Source organism: Podarcis erhardii (genome assembly GCF_964252035.2).
Source record: "Podarcis erhardii genome assembly, chromosome: 10".
Taxonomy (NCBI): Eukaryota; Metazoa; Chordata; class Lepidosauria; order Squamata; family Lacertidae; genus Podarcis; species Podarcis erhardii.
Genome location: NC_138500.1, coordinates 2,229,249 through 2,246,596, shown reverse-complemented (window position 1 = coordinate 2,246,596; position 17,348 = coordinate 2,229,249). Strand labels below are relative to the sequence as shown.

Sequence of the window (17,348 nt, the reverse complement as noted above, 5' to 3'; positions counted from 1 at the left end):
TAAAAGTATAAGAAGATCCTGTTGGATCAGTATCCCTGAAGGAGCGTCTCAACCCCCGTCGTTCAGCCCAGACACTGAGGTCCAGCTCCGAGAGCCTTCTGGCAGTTCCCTCCCTGTGAGAAGCCAAGTTACAGGGAACCAGGCAGAGGGCCTTCTTGGTGGTGGCGCCCGCCCTGTGAAACGCCCTCCCACCAGATGTCAAGGAAATAAAACAACCTGACTTTTTTTTCCTATATAATTTTTTTATAAGTTTTTTAACATATCATTTTCCACAGTAATTAAACATACTTTTACATCTTATACAATTTTTGACTTCCATCAATCTCGTCTGAAAATTTTCCAATCTAATCTCTTAGTATAAATTTCTTACTTTCCCTATTACATTTAAGTCTCATAGCCGATATCTCCATTCTTTTTCTACTTTGTAACCTTTCATATATTTCTCCTTACAAAACTTCTTGTAGTCCTACTGGCGTAATTAAAACTATCTGACTTTTTGAAGACATCTGAAGGCAGCCCTGTTCAGGGAAGTTTTTAATGTTTGATATTTTATTGCTTTTATTGTTATTATTATTAATATTCTGTGGAGAGCCGCCCAGAGTGGCTGGGGAAGCCCAGCCAGATGCACAGGGAATAAAGTATTAGTAGTAGTATTGGTATTATTATTACCCATCTAGGGCAGCATTCTGTTCTCGCAGAGGCTTAACAGATGCCTGTCAGAAGCCTACGACAGGATCTGACAACAAGAGCCCTCTCCCCTCCTATGCATAACTCTCCAACTGTGATTAGTAAGTGCTGATAAAACCTTTCCCTTGTGAAGCTGCCTCATCCTCTTTCAAAGCGGACCAAGTTGGTGGCCTCTGCTACGTCTTGTAAGAAGTGAATCCCAGAGTGCTTTGATTTAGGTACCTTTCAGTTTACACTGGGAAACAAAAAAATTGTTGCATTGACACCTGCAGTTCTAACCTAATTTCGACGTGCTGATTTCAGATCTGAAGTTGGTTTTTGTTCTGTAAGCCCTAGTTTTTTTTTGCAATTCATGTTTTTCACTTTTCACCAGAATCTTTGTTTTTCACAATGCAAGTATTCAATATTTTATTAAACACATAGGCAAAATAGTACAATATGAGTATAAATGTAAATGACTTATATAGCATTGAACATGACGTGTATAGCATTGAAAATGACATGTTTATCTAGGAACAGTTGGAGGTATGCAAAAAAATGTATTCCCTTGTTTACACATTTTTGTCTGCTTGAAGAAGCCATGGTCCGATCTGAAAAATACAAATATTTAAGTTACAAAACTATAAAAATAAAGAAAAATTAAGTTTCCAAAACAATAATTACCATGTGGTTAGGGTAGATCAACGTGTCAGTGTCCACTTATCCCCAGTGTAAATATGACATATCGGCAAAAGTCGAAAAATTAAAGATAACTATAGCATGTACACGAAAATTGATTTCAGATTTGAAACTAGCATTGAAAGAACATATAAGAACAGTTGAAAAATCTCATGCAACAGAAAATGAAAAAAAAAAAAATGTTCCCCAGTGTTATGGATGAATTAAGGAGAAAGCGAATGGAGAAAAAGCCCTTCTCCCTCTCTCCTAACACCAGAACTCCTGGACACCCAACAAAGCTGAATGTTGGAAGATTCAGGAGAGGTAAAAGCAGCACATCGTCAAACTGCGGAACTCACTGCAGCAGGAGGCGGTGGTGGTCACCAACTTGGATGGCTTTAAAAGAGAACTGGACAAATTCAGAGAGAAGCGGGAGAGGACAATCAATGGGTACAAGCCACAATGGCTCTGCTCTGCCCCACAGCAGGAGGCTGGAAACCGCAGGAGGGGAGAGTTCTTGCTTCCCATGATAGGCATCTGTTTGTCCACTGTGAGAAGAATAGGATGCTGGAGAAGATGGGCCACTGGCCTGATCCAGCATGCTCTTATGTTCTTAATGAATAATTTTGTTTGTTTGTTTGTTTGTTTGTTTGTTTATAGCCCACCCATCTGGCTGGGTTTCCCCAGCCACTCCGGGCAGCTTCCAACAAAATATTAAAATACTGTAATACATCAAACATTAAAAGCTTCCCTAAACAGGGCTGCCTTCAGATGTCTTCTAAAAGTCTGGTAGTTGTTGTTCTCTTTGACATCTGGTGGGAGGGCATTTCACAGGGCGGGTGCCACCACCGAGAAGGCCCTCTGCCTGGTTCCCTGTAACTTGGCTTCTTGCAGGGAGGGAACCACCAGAAGGCCCTCGGCGCTGGACCTCAGTGTCCGGGCTGAATGATGGGAGAGGAGACGCTCCTTCAGGTCTACTGGACTGAGGCCGTTTAGGGCTTTCAAGGTCAGCACCAACACTTTGAATTGTGCTCAGAAATGTACTGGGAGCCAATGTAGTTCTTTCAAGACCAGAGTTATGTGGTCTCGGCGGCCACTCCCAGTCACCAGTCTAGCTGCTGCATTCTGGATTAGTTGTAGTTTCCAGGTCACCTTCAAAGTTAGCCCCACGTAGAGTGCATGGCAGTAGTCCAAGCGGGAGATAAGCAGAGCATGCACCACTCTGGCGAGACAGTCTGCGGGCAGGGAGGGTCTCATCCTGCATACCAGATGGAGCTGATAAACAGCTGTCCTGGATACAGAATTAACCTGCGCCTTCATGGACACCTGGGAGTCCAAAATGGCTCCCAGGCTGCGCACCTGGTCCTTCAGGGGCACAGTTACACCATTCAGGACCAGGGAATCCCCCACACCCGCCCGCCCCCTGTCCCCCAAGAACAGTACTTCTGTCTTGTCAGGATTCAACCTCAATCCGTTAGCCTCCATCCATCCATGAAAGTTACTGACGTGTAAGGTGGGCTCAGAAAGATTCAGAATTAAATGTCTCCCTGATTTTAACTGCTTAGGGCTGCAAAAACCATGGTTTTCAAACACTTGGCTATTATGGTTCTGCAATACAACCATTCTGCTTGGCCCGGGGCTGCTGAGAAAGGCAGCCTGGATGAATTCGAATGGCATCTGCCAGAAGCTGATGGAGATTTCGGGGTCATGTCAGAAATCTGGAAGTTCCAGGGTGAAAAGTAATAAAAAGCAAATGACATTTCATCACTTGAAACAAGGGTGCACAACTCAATTATGTCAGCACTGATGTGGGTCACAAGGGGGTTTAATAATGAACGCGCTACAGTCTCCTGAACGCCCTGCTGTGATTTCTGCTCCGTGGGGAGTGAACTGAATGACCGACGGGAGCAATAATGTAACTTCAAACAGTTGCAAGATGAAAATGATGAAATTAATTGCATCTCTCATCAAAGGGTGATTCTGATGAGGGCGCAACCGAACAGAGGCACAGCGGTGCAGCCTGTCTCTGGCAAGCAAACTTTTAATGGCTCCCTTGGCCTCTCGTTTGATTGTTATGGAAAAATATCCTGGCTAACGAACCCCCGGCGGCGATGCCAGCTCCTCCCCATAAGCGCACCCCAGTGATCTGCCCCATAGAGACACCTCCCGGCTTTTGGGTGCAGGTCCCGAGGGGAGAGATTCAGCGATGGGAAATTCCGTGCTGAAACCAAAGCTATTAAACTGCTATTTAGAATAACCAGTTAATGACACCGGGGAAGAACTTTTAGAACGAAGGTGTTCAGCAAACTCTTCTGGTTGATTTGCAAATGTTGAACTCATTGCTTGAATTGTTCGATGCAATAACACCTGGACTATTTGGAGTCGGGGGTGTCAAGAAAGCTTCTCACTGGTTGACCGCAAACTTGACATGAGCCAACCATGTGACGCGGCAGCGAAAAAAGCCAATGCAATTCTGGGCTGCATCAATAGGAGTATAGCATGTAGATCAAGGGAAGTAATAGTGCCACTGTATTCTGCTCTGGTCAGACCTCACCTGGAGTACTGTGTCCAGTTCTGGGCACCACAGTTCAAGAAGGACACTGACAAACTGGAACGTGTCCAGAGGAGGGCAACCAAAATGGTCAAAGGCCTGGAAACGATGCCTTATGAGGAACGGCTAAGGGAGCTGGGCATGTTTAGCCTGGAGAAGAGGAGGTTAAGGGGTGATATGATAGCCATGTTCCAATATATAAAAGGATGTCACATAGAGGAGGGAGAAAGGTTGTTTTCTGCTGCTCCAGAGAAGCCGACACGGAGCAATGGATCCAAACTACAAGAAAGAAGATTCCACCTAAACATTAGGAAGAACTTCCTGACAGTAAGAGCTGTTCGACAGTGGAATTTGCTGCCAAGGAGTGTGGTGGAGTCTCCTTCTTTGGAGGTCTTTAAGCAGAGGCTTGACAACCATATGTCAGGAGTGCTCTGGTGGTGTTTCCTGCTTGGCAGGGGGTTGGACTCGATGGCCCTTGTGGTCTCTTCCAACTCTATGATTCTATGATTCTATGATTCACGTGCTGGGGTTTGCTGCTTCGTTTGACAATGTCCTGACTCAGTCCTTCAGTACAAGAAAGTCCTTTATCATAGAATCGCAGAGTTGGAAGGGAACCCGAGAGTCATCTAGTCCAGCCCCCTTAAATGCAGGAATCTCAGCCATGACAGATAGCTACGCAACCTCTGCTTAAACACAGCACCCAGTTAAAGTATGGCACTTTTTGAAGGCCTAGCTGGCTTTCAAAGGGGATTAGACTAATTCATGGATGAGAGAGCTATCAATGGCTACTATAATAATAAATAATAATTAATAAATTTTTATTTATAACCCACCCTTCCCGGTTCAGAAAACCAGGCTCAGGGCGGCTAACAACAGATTTAAAACACTTGATTGATGCAACAAAAAAACAGCCTAAAATACAGTATAAAACATGAATAACAATAAATTCAGAATTCAAAAATCAATTTAGGGGGGAAATCCAGCCAATAAACATTAGATGATCACCAGGTCTAGCTGGCTAAATTTGTCCTCTTTGGGCCAGCGAGGAGACCAGGGGAGAATTAGCTGTGGATTAGAACTGGTAATCTTCATAAAAAGAGGGGGGGGGGAGGGAAGGAAGGGAAATAAAAGATCAGGCTAAGTTCAAGTTGAAAGCCAGGCGGAATAGCTCTGTCTTACAGGCCCTGCGGAAGGAGGTTAAATCCTGCAGGGCCCTGGTCTCATGGGACAGAGCATTCCACCAGGTCGGAGCCATCACTGGGAAGGCCCTGGCCCTGGTGGAGGATAGTCTGACTTCCTTAGGGCCTGGGACCTCTAAACTATGGTTGTTCATGGACCTTAAGGTCCTCTGTGGGGCAGACCAGGAGAGGCGGTCCCATAAATACGAGGGCCCTATGCCACAAAGGGCTAGCTTGCAATCCTCCTAGCTCAGTTGGTAGAGCACGAGACTTTTAATCTCAGGGTCATGGGTTTGAGCAAACCCACATTGAACAAAAGATTCCTGCATTGCCGGGGGTTGGACTAGATGACTCTCGTGGCCCCTTCCAACACTATCCTTCTATGAGTCTTACCAGTTTCTGGAAGCTGCCGGATGGGAGGGTGCTGTTGTGGCCAAATCCTGCTCCTTTGGGGCACCGTGTTGGTGACTGAGAGCAAGATGCTGAACTAGTTGGGTCACTGGCCTGATCCAGATTGTGGAAGTCAAAGGACGTTGCCTCTAGCAAAGCAAAATCACATTTATGTTATTTATTTTTAATGAAAATGTTAATTTCTGGTGCAGAATCAGCTTCAGGGGGAATGCAACATTCTTTCTCTGTTAGGCATTGGAGGTTCACATCACCAGAAATCTTGTGCCTGAAAGACGCACCTATGTATTTATAAGCATTGATTGATTGATTGATCAATCGATCGATCAATTTCACAATAGGGTAAATGGGCACTTTTGGAAAGGAAACTAGGCTAGGTGAGCCTTTGAACTCATCTATAATGGCAGCACCATATGCTCTTGTGACTAGCAGTGGAGGTGATGTCATCTACTAGAATCAAAAGAGAGTTAAACAAGGGATGGGAAGTGAAATCATTAGGGTTTGTATTTTATTGTAAAGCCCACATGGAAGTCCTTTGGCTGGCCAATTAAAAATGTATCTAATAGAGATACTGAGCCCTGACCATGGTAATCTGTATTTTTATCTTTATCCACCCTGGGAATGCAATGGAAGCTCAAAGCAGTTTACAAGAAGGACTAAAGCAGCAAAATCCCTGATTATGAAATTAAATTGTTGTTGTTGTTGTTGTTGTTGTTGTTGTTGTTGTTGTTGTTGTTTAGTCGTGTCCAACTCTTCGTGACCCCCTGGACCAGAGCACGCCAGGCACTCCTGTCTTCCACTGCCTCCCTCAGTTTGGTCAAACTCATGCTGGTAGCTTCAAGAACACTGTCCCACCATCTCGCCCTCTGTCGTCCCCTTCTCCTTGTGCCCTCCATCTTTCCCAACATCAGGGTCTTCTCTTCTCATGAGGTGGCCAAAGTCTTGGAGCCTCAGCTTCAGGATCTGTCCTTCCAGTGAGCACTCAGGGCTGATTTCCTTCAGAATGGATAGGTTTGATCTTCTTGCAGTCCATGGGACTCCCAAGAGTCTCCTCCAGCGCCATAATTCAAAAGCATCAATTCTTCGGCGATGAGCCTTCTTGATGGTCCAGCTCTCACTTCCATATCTCACTACTGGGAAAACCAGAGCTTTTACTATGCGGACCTTTGTTGGCAAGGGGATGTCTCCGCTTTTTAAGATGCTGCCTAGATTTGTTTAAATATACAAATTATTAAATATTTCTTACTGGGCTGTTACGTTAACTTGGTTTTCAAAAAGTCTTCATTTTATTTATTTTTAAAGTGCACCCACAGGCCTTAATTCTAAGGAGCAAAAGAGTTAATTCAATAAACCATACCTGATATGCTCTTCCATATTTTAGGGCCAAGTGAGTTCCACAACTTCCCTCTTCCCCCAGCATAGGAAAAGAGCACACGTTTGGTATGTTTAAAAAATGATTTACTTACTAACTCTTAAAAGGTCAGGTTCCTGTGCTTTTACATACATCAGCCAGAAAAGTCACACAGGCAGTAAAAAAATGGTTTTTCTACAAAATGATGGCAGTTCCTAAATGATGAGCATAGGAACTCAAGAGTGGTTGGAGAGAGAGAGAGATGTAAACTGGAGGAACCAGCTCAGACCTCCTCACACATTGAGCTTCTCAGATACACTGAAGGAGAACAACAACTTGATTACCAGGTTCCTCCCCAGATGAGGGGAAGTGGACAGAGCTAAGCCTGGCAGGACAGCTTACTCTATGGTATTAACCCCTTCATGCACTAATTAGACTTAAGCATGTTGGTTATATGAGGCTGGTTGTCATACAAGTTGGAGGCCGTACTACTTCTGAACACCAGTTTCTGGAAACCAGAGGAGAAGACAGTGCTCATGTACTCATGTTCTGCTCCCTGATTTTCCAGAAGAGGCATCTGGCTGGTCATTGTGAGAATAGAATGCTGGACTAGATGGGCCATTGGCCTGATCCAGTTGGCTCTTCCTATGTTCCTATTTGCTTTAATTTATTTTGAACTGTTCTTAATGCTGTATTTTATATTGCTGAAGCCCTCACTGGGGCCTTCTGGAGAAGGCTGGGTAATAAATCTGTTAAGGAGGATAAGGGATGATGAAATCTTCTGGAGAACTTCGTCTACTTTGTGATGGGTCCCGCTGACATCAATTCCACTGGGCTGTGTGCGTTTCCCCAGATTTCTCACCTCCGCTGGCAATGGGAGCATGTTTCCCCTGGGCCACACAAAGCATGAAATATCTGCTCCAGCTCTTAGCAGCTTCACAGCTCAGGGAGCACAGGACCCGATTCCTGACCTTGTGCAGGTAAGACGAGGGCAGCGATAGGGGGCTGCTGAGGTGAACTTCTGGCCAGGAGTCTTAGGGAAAGCTGGGATGCTGTTCTCACCTCTTAAGTGTCATTTGCAATGGGGAAGTCTTTGTGCGCACACAACTGAAGGATCTAAGCCAGGGCCGGATTTAGGTTTGATGAGACCCTAAGCTACTGAAGGTACTGGGGCCCTTGATATCTCCAGCTATCCTTTGTCAACAACAAATGGTCACAGTTTTTTGTGATGAATGTATGCTATATGGTAATTGATGGACCTAATAGGTATCTAAAGCCATTTGCACATGTGGCCATGCAACAAGTCCATGCAGAATTTTGTTGTTGTTTAGTTGTTTTGTCCTGTCCGACTCTTTATGCCCCCCTGGACCAGAGCACGCCAGGCACTCCTGTCTTCCACTGCATCCCACAGTTTGGTCAAACTCATGCTGGTCGCTTCGAGAACACTATCCAACCATCTCGTCCTCTGTCGTCCCCTTCTCCTTGTGCCCTCCATCTTTCCCAACATCAGGGTCTTTTTCAGGGAGTCTTCTCTTCTCATGAGGTGGCCAAAATCTTGGAGCCTCAGCTTCAGGATCTGTCCTTCCTGTGAGCACTCAGGGCTGATTTCCTTCAGAATGGATACGTTTGATCTTCTTGCAGTCCATGCAGAATGTAGGCACCCTATATATATATATTGAAATGTGTGATATTTTAGGGAGCAGGCTAGCAGGCCGGGCCCATGACTTACATCATAGGAGCCTACACAACACAAAACACTGTTGCTGTATGTAGGTTTTATTTTATTTGCCTTTATATTTTGGAAATGTACATCCAGGTGTTTTTTTCCTTTAAATTTTTTTAAGAGAGGGGGCGCCTAAGCTATAGCTTGTTTAGCTTATATGTAAATCTGGCACTGATCTAAGCGGATCCTTGGATGGCTTTCAAAGAGGATTAGACAAATTCAGGGAGGAGAGGGTTCCTAATGATTGCTAGCCAGGATGCCTAAGCGCTGCCTCCACAGTTGCAGGGAGCAGTGCTTCTGAACGCCATTGGCCTGATCCAGCCGTCCCTTCTGATGGGAGTTTATAGTCCAGCAACACCCGGAGGGCACATCTTTGATCAAGGGTTTTCTCCAGACAAGCTGTTTATTGTGTGTTCATCCTACTTTGGCTGCAGAAAAGCATATGCAGAGGTCAGATTATATGCTGGTCTTTATGGAGCGTTTGTTCTGGTTTGCTTTAGCAGGGCGTTGGCATGGCAATGCTCATTCGCCCTGACTTCCCTGCTGAGTGTTTATGCATCTTCCTGTTAGACACTCATTCCCCTCCTTTCCCCCGCTCTGTACTGCCCTATCGGTTTCCAAACCTCAGCTTCTTCTTTAAAGATAAGATAAACTTTATTCGCTTTAGCCAACGGCCATGGCAACATAAGGGACACGGGTGGCGCTGTGGGTTAAGCCACAGAGCCTAGGACCTGCCGATCAGAAGGTCAGCAGTTAGAATCCCCACGATGGGGTGAGCTCCCTTTGCTCGGTCCCTGCTCCTGCCAACCTAGCAGTTCAAAAGCATGTCAAAAGTGCAAGTAGATAAATAGGTACCGCTCCGGCGGGAAGGTAAACGGCATTTCCGTGTGCTGCTCTGGCTCGCCAGAAGCGGCTTAGTCATGCTGGCCACATGACCCGGAAGCTGTACGCCGGCTCCCTCGGCCAATAAAGCGAGATGAGCGTTGAAACCGCTGAGTTGGCCATGACTGGACCTATTGGTCAGGGGTCCCTTTACCTTTACTGCAACATAAAACAAGCAATATATACAAATAAAAAGACCACAATGGGTAAAAAGGGCAATCAAATGACCAAGATTATCGTTTAGATAGTGGCCCTTAATCTCGCTGCACCCTTGATAAACCTAGCAACCTTTGCTGTTGTCTGATCATTTTGATCTGATAAAAGAAAGAACAATGTGGCCGCAGATGGGCAGCCTGGGATCGTAAGTAAGAGTGAGGTGACGATCTCATTCCTCAGATCTTTGCAAAGGGGACAGGACAGGAGAACATGAGCCACTGTTTCCAGATGGGGCAGAGCCGTTTTTCAGTTGGAATCTTTTGGTATCTGCCCTCAAGTACGGCAGAGGGCATCACATCCAATCTGGCCAGTGTGAAGGCACGTCTATATTTTGGGATGGTTAATTTATACAAATATGGTGCCAGGAAATCAAACTGGGGGGGGGGCATACCAAGGATAGAATTTCTTTATAATCTTCCTTAAAGTGGATGAGTTGTGCTGGGGCAATCAAGTGCTTTAATCCACTTTAATTGCACAGATTTAAATTCAGGGTCGGTGCTTTAATCCCTCCTGCAAAAGAGCAATAGTCTGGAGATGCCCTGGAAGCAGCCTTCATCCATTTAGCACCCTCCAGATGTTTGGGACTACAACTCACATCATCCCTGACTACTGGTCCTGTTAGCTAGGGATGATGTAATAATAATAATAATAATAATAATAATAATAATAATAATAATTTATTATTTGTACCCTGCCCATCTGGCTGGGTTTCCCCAGCCACTCTGGGCGGCTTCCATAAAAACCAAAAATACACTAAAATATCACAGATTAAAAACTTCCCTGAACAGGGCTGCCTTAAGATGTCTTCTGAATGTCAGGTAGTTATTTATCGCTTTGACATCTGATGGGAGGGCATTCCACAGGGCAGGCGCCACTACCGAGAAGGCCCTCTGCCTGGTTCCCTGTAACCTTACTTCTCGCAATGAGGGAACCGCCAGAAGGCCCTCGGCGCTGGACCTCAGCGTCCGGGCAGAACGATGGGGGTGGAGACGCTCCTTCAGGTATACTGGACCGAGGCCGTTTAGGGCTTTAAAGGTCAACACCAGCACTTTGAATTGTGCTCGGAAACGTACTGGGAGCCAATGTAGGTCTTTCAAGACCGGTGTTATGTGGTCCCGGCAGCCGCCCCCAGTCACCAGTCTAGCTGCTGCATTCTGGATTAGTTGTAGTTTCCGAGTCACCTTCAAAGGTAGCCCCACGTAGAGTGCATTGCAGTAGTCCAAGCGGGAGATAACTAGAGCATGCACCACTCTGGCGAGACAGTCTGTGGGCAGGTAGGGTCTCAGCCTGCGTACCAGGTGGAGTTGGTAGACAGCTGCCCTGGATACAGAATTGACCTGCGCCTCCATGGACAGCTGTGAGTCCAAAATGACTCCCAGGCTGCGCACCTGGTCCTTCAGGGGCACAGTTACCCTATTCAGGACCAGGGAGTCCTCCACACCAGCCCGCCCCCTGTCCCCCAAAAACAGTACTTCTGTCTTGTCAGGATTCAACCTCAATCCATTAGCCACCATCCACCCTCCAACAGCTTCCAGACACTCACACAGGACCTTCACCGCCTTCACTGGTTCTGATTTGAAAGAGAGGTAGAGCTGGGTATCATCCGCATATTGATGGACACCCAGTCCAAACCCCCTGATGATCTCTCCCAGCGGCTTCATATAGGTGTTAAAAAGCATGGGGGAGAGGACAGAACCCTGAGGCACCCCACAAGTGAGGGCCCAGGGGTCTGAACACTCATCCCCCACCACCACTTTCTGAACACGGCCCAGGAGGAAGGAGCGAAATCACTGTATAACAGTGCTCCCAGCTCCCAGCCCCTCTAGACGGTCCAGAAGGATGTTATGGTCGATGGTATCAAACGCCGCTGAGAGATCCAGCAGAACTAGGAAACAACATGGAAGTGATGGAGGCAATGATGGAAGTGGATGAAGGCTGCCTCGGAGCAAGGTTTCCCAAACTTAGGTCTCCAGCCATTTTTTTGACTACAACTCCCATCATCCCTGACCACTGCTCCAGCTAGCTAGGGATGATGGGAATTGTAGTCCAACAACAGCTGGAGACCCTGCCTTAGAAATACATCCTGCATCTGAACCTTTTTCCAGTCCACGTTTTTCTTACCTCTGCCTCTAGTCGTGACATGGTAAATGTATTGTTCATTGCAAATAACATCTTATCTTGAACAGAAACACTATTTGACTATTTCCTCTTTCTTCTTTTTTATTTTTTAATTAAGATTCAGTAAAGCAAACCAATATATCCATAAAGAAATATTCACACCATTAAAATAGGTTGAAAGCAGCATAAGGCTTTTATCAGTAAACTTACTGTTCCAAAACATTCCAAAACATATCAATTTCCCCAAAAATCTATTAGGTTGATTTATGCTAATTTAATCATTGTTACTATATGCTAGGTTTCCCCCTAAACCATTCCCATGCCCCTCATTTTTAGCCATCACAATCTTTGCAGCTGTTATAATGCTGATTACTATTTCTCGATCATTTTCTGGGGTAACATCCTGGGGTAACGCAGTAGAAATATTTTGGCTTCTAATGGGATATGATGTCCTAACATATCAGAAATACTAGCCTCAACAGGTTTCCAAAATATTTGCATTTGAGAGGAGTTCCAAAAGTTGTGTACATCATTTGCTTTATGCAATTCGTTATTTATTCTTTTCTAAAATTGTGTCCGGTCCAGTCCCCCATTCATTCCACATCCCACAAAGGCAACAATAACAAAATGTCAGCTAAAACAGCAAAATGAAAAGTACAGACAGGCACAGTAGATGAAAAGAGCTCAAAGAAGCGTTCTCCAGCATAAGAGCTTTAACCAGTCTAGGCAAATCCTTGCTGACATAAATAGATGTTAAGCTATGAAAAGGATAAGGGGGTTGGGATGACTGACTCTTCTGCGCAAGATGTCCCACAATCAAGTTGTGATTGCAGAGAAGGCCCCTCCCTCACATCCTTCCATGTTCAAATGCAGGTGGGACATGAGGAAGAGCCCCCCCCCTTTCTTCCAGCAGCTCTAAGGGAGCAAGCAGGCTGATGTGGAAGAAGATTTAAGGGTTAGAAGGGATCCAAGGGTCATCTAGTCCAACCCCCTGAAATACAGGAATCACAGCTAAAATGTCCATGACCAACCTCTGTTGGAAAATCTCCAGCAAAGGAGAGTCCACCACCTTCTGAATGCGGCAGCTAGACTGGGGACTGGGAGTGGCTGCCGAGACCACATAACACTGGTCCTGAAAGACTACATTGGCTCCCAGTACATTTCTGGGCACAATTCAAAGTGTTGCTGCTGACCTTTAAAGCCCTAAATGACCTCGGTCCAGTAGACCTGAAGGAGGGTCTCCACCCCCATTGTTCAATCCGGACACTGAGGTCCAGCTCCGAGGGCCTTCTGGCGGTTCCCTCCCTGCAAGAAGTGAGGTTACAGGGAACCAGGCAGAGGGCTTTCTTGGTGGTGGCGCCCACCCTGTGGAACGCCCTCCCACCAGATGTCAAAGGAATAAACAACTATCTGATGTTTAGAAGACATCTGAAGGCAGCCCTGTTCAGGGAAGTTTTTAAATGACTGATGTTTTAACGTATTTTTAATCTCCTGTTGGAAGCCGCCTAAAGTGGCTGGGGACGCCCAGCCAGATGGGCGGGGTATAAGTAAAAAATAATTATTATTATTATTCTCATTATTTTGAGAGAGTCCATTCCACTCTCACGCAGCTCTCACTGCCCAAAGAGTCTTCCTAATATTTAGTTGGAATCTTCTTTCTTGCTGTATGAATCCATTGGTTCTTCTGGAGCAGGTGGAAACAAGTTTGCTCCATCCTCCATGAGACGCCTCTTCAGATATTTGAAGATGGGTTCCATAGCACCTCTCCTCCAGGCTAAACACCCCCAACTCCCTCAACAGTTCTGCACACGGCTCAGTTTCCAGACCCTTGATCGTCTTGGTCGCCCTCCTCTGCAAACCTCCTAGCTTTTCAATATCCTTGTCAAATTGATGGAGGAGAGGGCTCTTGGAAGGCTGCTAGCCACCATGGCTATGTTCTGCCTCCACAGTCAGAGGCAGCAATGCTGCTGAATCTCAGTTGCTGGAAACCACAAGAAGTGGGGTGTTGCTATTCTGCTTGGATCTTGCTTGTGGTTTCCCATTGGGGCATCTGGTGGACCACTGTGAAGACAGCATACTGGACTGGATGGGCTGTTGGCTTCATCCAGCAGGCTCTTCTTAGATTCTTATGTACTTAAAAGAAGAAGAAGAATGAGGAACAAAGGAAGGAGACACTGGGGTATTCCTGCAGATTCAAGCTATTGCTGCCTGCCAGCCCAGTGGAGCTTGTGGCAGATGTCCAACCTATGGGCCTTTCTGAAAGGAAGGTTTGCTGAAGTAGTGTGCATGTTAATTGAGAGAGGGATATAGCTATGCTTTGTGTAACATGACCGCCTTGTATATTTTCCCTGGGGATCACCCCCCATTGCTATTAGTCAACAACTGCATTGTTGTATTCGTGGGGAAAAGCAGGATTCTGATTCGTGGGGAAAAGCAGGATTCTGAAGATCAGATATGTCTGATCTTCATATCTGGGACCAGCAGGACATCTCTGGGAAGTGTGGGGTTGTGAGGTGGGTTGCGGGACAGCAGTGGTTGTACTTCCACTAACTTTGGACTATGCCGCACTCTCCATGTCCCTACCAAGTGTGTCTGACCAAGGGAATACCCCAAAGATCTCAGAGCCTGGGCAGGTTCATATGGGACATTGCAGCCCTTCAGATAGTCTAGGGCTAAGATGTTTGGGGGTTTATGAATCATTACCGGCACTTTGGATTGTGCCCAGAAACAGAGTGCTAGGCAACAGAGCTGTTGTAACAAGGGAGTTGTATGTACAACCTTGCTTTTCTCGCCAGAAACACCATAACCAGACACTAGAGAGACCTGTCAGGATTAAGCATGGACCAATGGTACCAAATAGTATGGGAAACATCCCTACTAGAAAAATTAACCAATAAACTGAAACTGACACGGGGACAAACAGAAGAAGACGCCTTTACACCGGTATGGCTCCCCTTTATCACATACACAGCCCAACAAGACAACGACAATAATCCACCAACAGCATACAAATCAATATGGCTAACCTGATCCAAAACACCCACCCACCCCACTCACACACGAAAACAAAGATCACCACAGCCAATCACAAACAAACAACCACACCCTAGGCCAACCCCAACCTCTCTCACCACCAAAGGAACACAAGCGAACAGCATGAGCAACTCTGACACCAAACCCTACATATATTAAGCAAAATGGAAACATCGCCACCCGACCCCACCCCTACCCATCTTCCCCCCCTTCAGCCCTTTCCCCCCTTAATGTCTCAACAAATGAAACTGATTTGCAAAAATGTTACATGGAAAAAATACGAGAGACATTACACATACTTCTGTACAACAAGAAAATCTTGAATAAATAATAAGCCTCCTGAAAACAACAACAACAAAAAAAACCCTTGCTTTTCTCCATTAGACGTTGGGACAGCACTAAACAGGCAACCCTCCATGTTGTCTTTTTACTTCTCCTGGTGATGGATGAATAAGAAATCCAATAAATACAAAATAATTGCCATGATAAGAGCAAGTGCAGGAGGTGACACTCAATCCCTACCTCTTTGTGAGCAAGAAACCTCCATCCTGTTGCTTCCACACTTCTTGTTTCTCCTTCTCTACACAGATTAACTTTCCCATGGAGGTCAGGAATCAGACCCAGGTGAAGGAGTTCATCTTCCTGGGCTTCTCAGGCGTCCCACATGGCCAGATTTACCTCTTTGTCTTGTTCCTAGCAATTTACTTGGTCACTGTTCTTGGAAATACCACAATAGTCACCTTGATCCAGCTGGATTCACGCCTCCACAGCCCCATGTACTTTTTCCTTTGCCATTTATCCTGCTTGGACGTCTGCTACTCAACCGTCACCGTCCCCAAGATCCTGACCAACTTTCTGCGCCAGAGGCACACCATTTCCTACAACCAGTGCATGACCCAGATGTTCTTCCTGATGACCTTTGCAGGCTCCGAGTGTGCCCTGCTGGCCGTCATGGCCTACGACCGCTATGCCGCCATTTGCCAGCCTCTGCATTACAGCAGCCTGATGAGCAGCCAGGTGCGAATCCCGCTGGCCATTGCTTCTTGGATCTGGGGCTTCCTGGACTCGGCCATCCACACCACTCTGGCCACCCACTTGTCCTTCTGTGGGGCCAACCAGATTGACCACATCTTCTGTGATGTCCCGCCTCTCCTGAAGATTGCCTGCAGCGACACCTACGTCAACGAGATCACGCTCCATTTGGCCAGCATCTTCATGGGCCTGAGTCCCTTCTTGCTCATCCTCCTCTCGTATGTCTACATCCTCTCCGCCATCTTGCAGATTCGCTCGAATACTGGCAGGCACAAGGCCTTCTCCACCTGCGCTGCTCACATGATCGTTGTCACCCTCTACTTTGGCATGGCCAACGTGAACTACAACCGCCCGAGCTCAGGCTACTCCTTGGAGGTTGACACCCTGATCTCCACACTCTACTGCATCATCACCCCTATGCTGAACCCCCTCATCTACAGCCTCCGCAACAAGGAGGTGAAAGAAGCCCTGAAGAAGGTTCTGGGGGGGCAGAAGAACGAATACGCTTCTACACAGAGGAAGTGAGAGGTGGACTTTGACCAAGGCATCTCTGTTCTCCTCTGACCCTGCCATTGCCCTTAGTGAGTTCAAGGTACAGTGGTGCCCCGCATGACGAATGCCTCGCAAGACGAAAAACTCGCTAGACGAAAGAGTTTTCCCTCTTTTGAGGTGCTTCGCAAGACGAATTTCCCTATGGGCTTGCTTTGCAAGACGAAACATCGGGCGAGTTCTTGTGAGTTTCCCCCCCTTTCCCCCCCTTTTTCTAAGCCGCTAAGCCGCTAATAGCCACTAAGCCGCTAATAGCCGTGCTTCGCAAGACGAAAAAACCGCAAGACGAAGAGACTCGCGGAACGAATTAATTTCGTCTTGCGAGGCACCACTGTAATCCTCTAAGACCACAGAGAAACCCACTTCCTGAAATACGGATTGAGTAACACAAGTTCTGAAGACTTGCTGACATGCTGATGGTTAATTTTACTTACATCATTAAGCACTTGTTCCCCCCAAATATGCCACCTTTGGGCATGCCCACCACAAGTGCCTATAGTTCCCATATTCAGAGAACTGCAGGCAACTGGTGAGACCCGTCAAAACTCATTATTCCAACCAGAGACTCTAAACTGTAGATTGCTGTATTTATTTACATTGAAGGGTTCTTCATGAACAATTGGCTCTGTAGGAGCCAATATATGCTAATTTCCTTACATGTTCTCCTGTTTTCATAGGCCTGTTTCTTTTCACAGCTTGGGCCACAGCAGTCGTGACAGAGAAGTAGAAACAAACTTTGGGAGACCTAAGAACAGGAACTCAAAGGTGAAGGGGTTGTAGTGGGGCTGCCCCTGTTCTGTGGAACAGCGTTTCTGTCAAGATAGGAGCCCGCTATCTGCATTTCCGGAGCGGGGGGGAAACAAAGACATTTTTCTTCTGGTAGCTGGATAAATGGGTCTTTACAGTGAGTGTCCACTTGTTTAGATTTCAGCCCCATGTAAATATATTTGTTGTTTTTGTTTT

The 17,348-nt window shown here is 46.2% G+C and overlaps 1 protein-coding gene across 1 annotated transcript; it reads left to right on the top strand.

Annotated features, from left to right (window-relative positions):
- The first annotated feature begins 7,432 nt into the window (after window positions 1–7,432).
- LOC309351924 (olfactory receptor 5T7-like) lies at window positions 7,433–16,425 on the top strand. Its single transcript, XM_081880128.1, has 2 exons — window positions 7,433–7,812; window positions 15,393–16,425. Exons 1-2 carry the CDS (start codon window positions 7,714–7,716, stop codon window positions 16,359–16,361), a joined length of 1,068 nt encoding a protein of 355 aa, XP_081736254.1. The 5' UTR covers window positions 7,433–7,713; the 3' UTR covers window positions 16,362–16,425.
- Window positions 16,426–17,348: the final 923 nt, after the last annotated feature.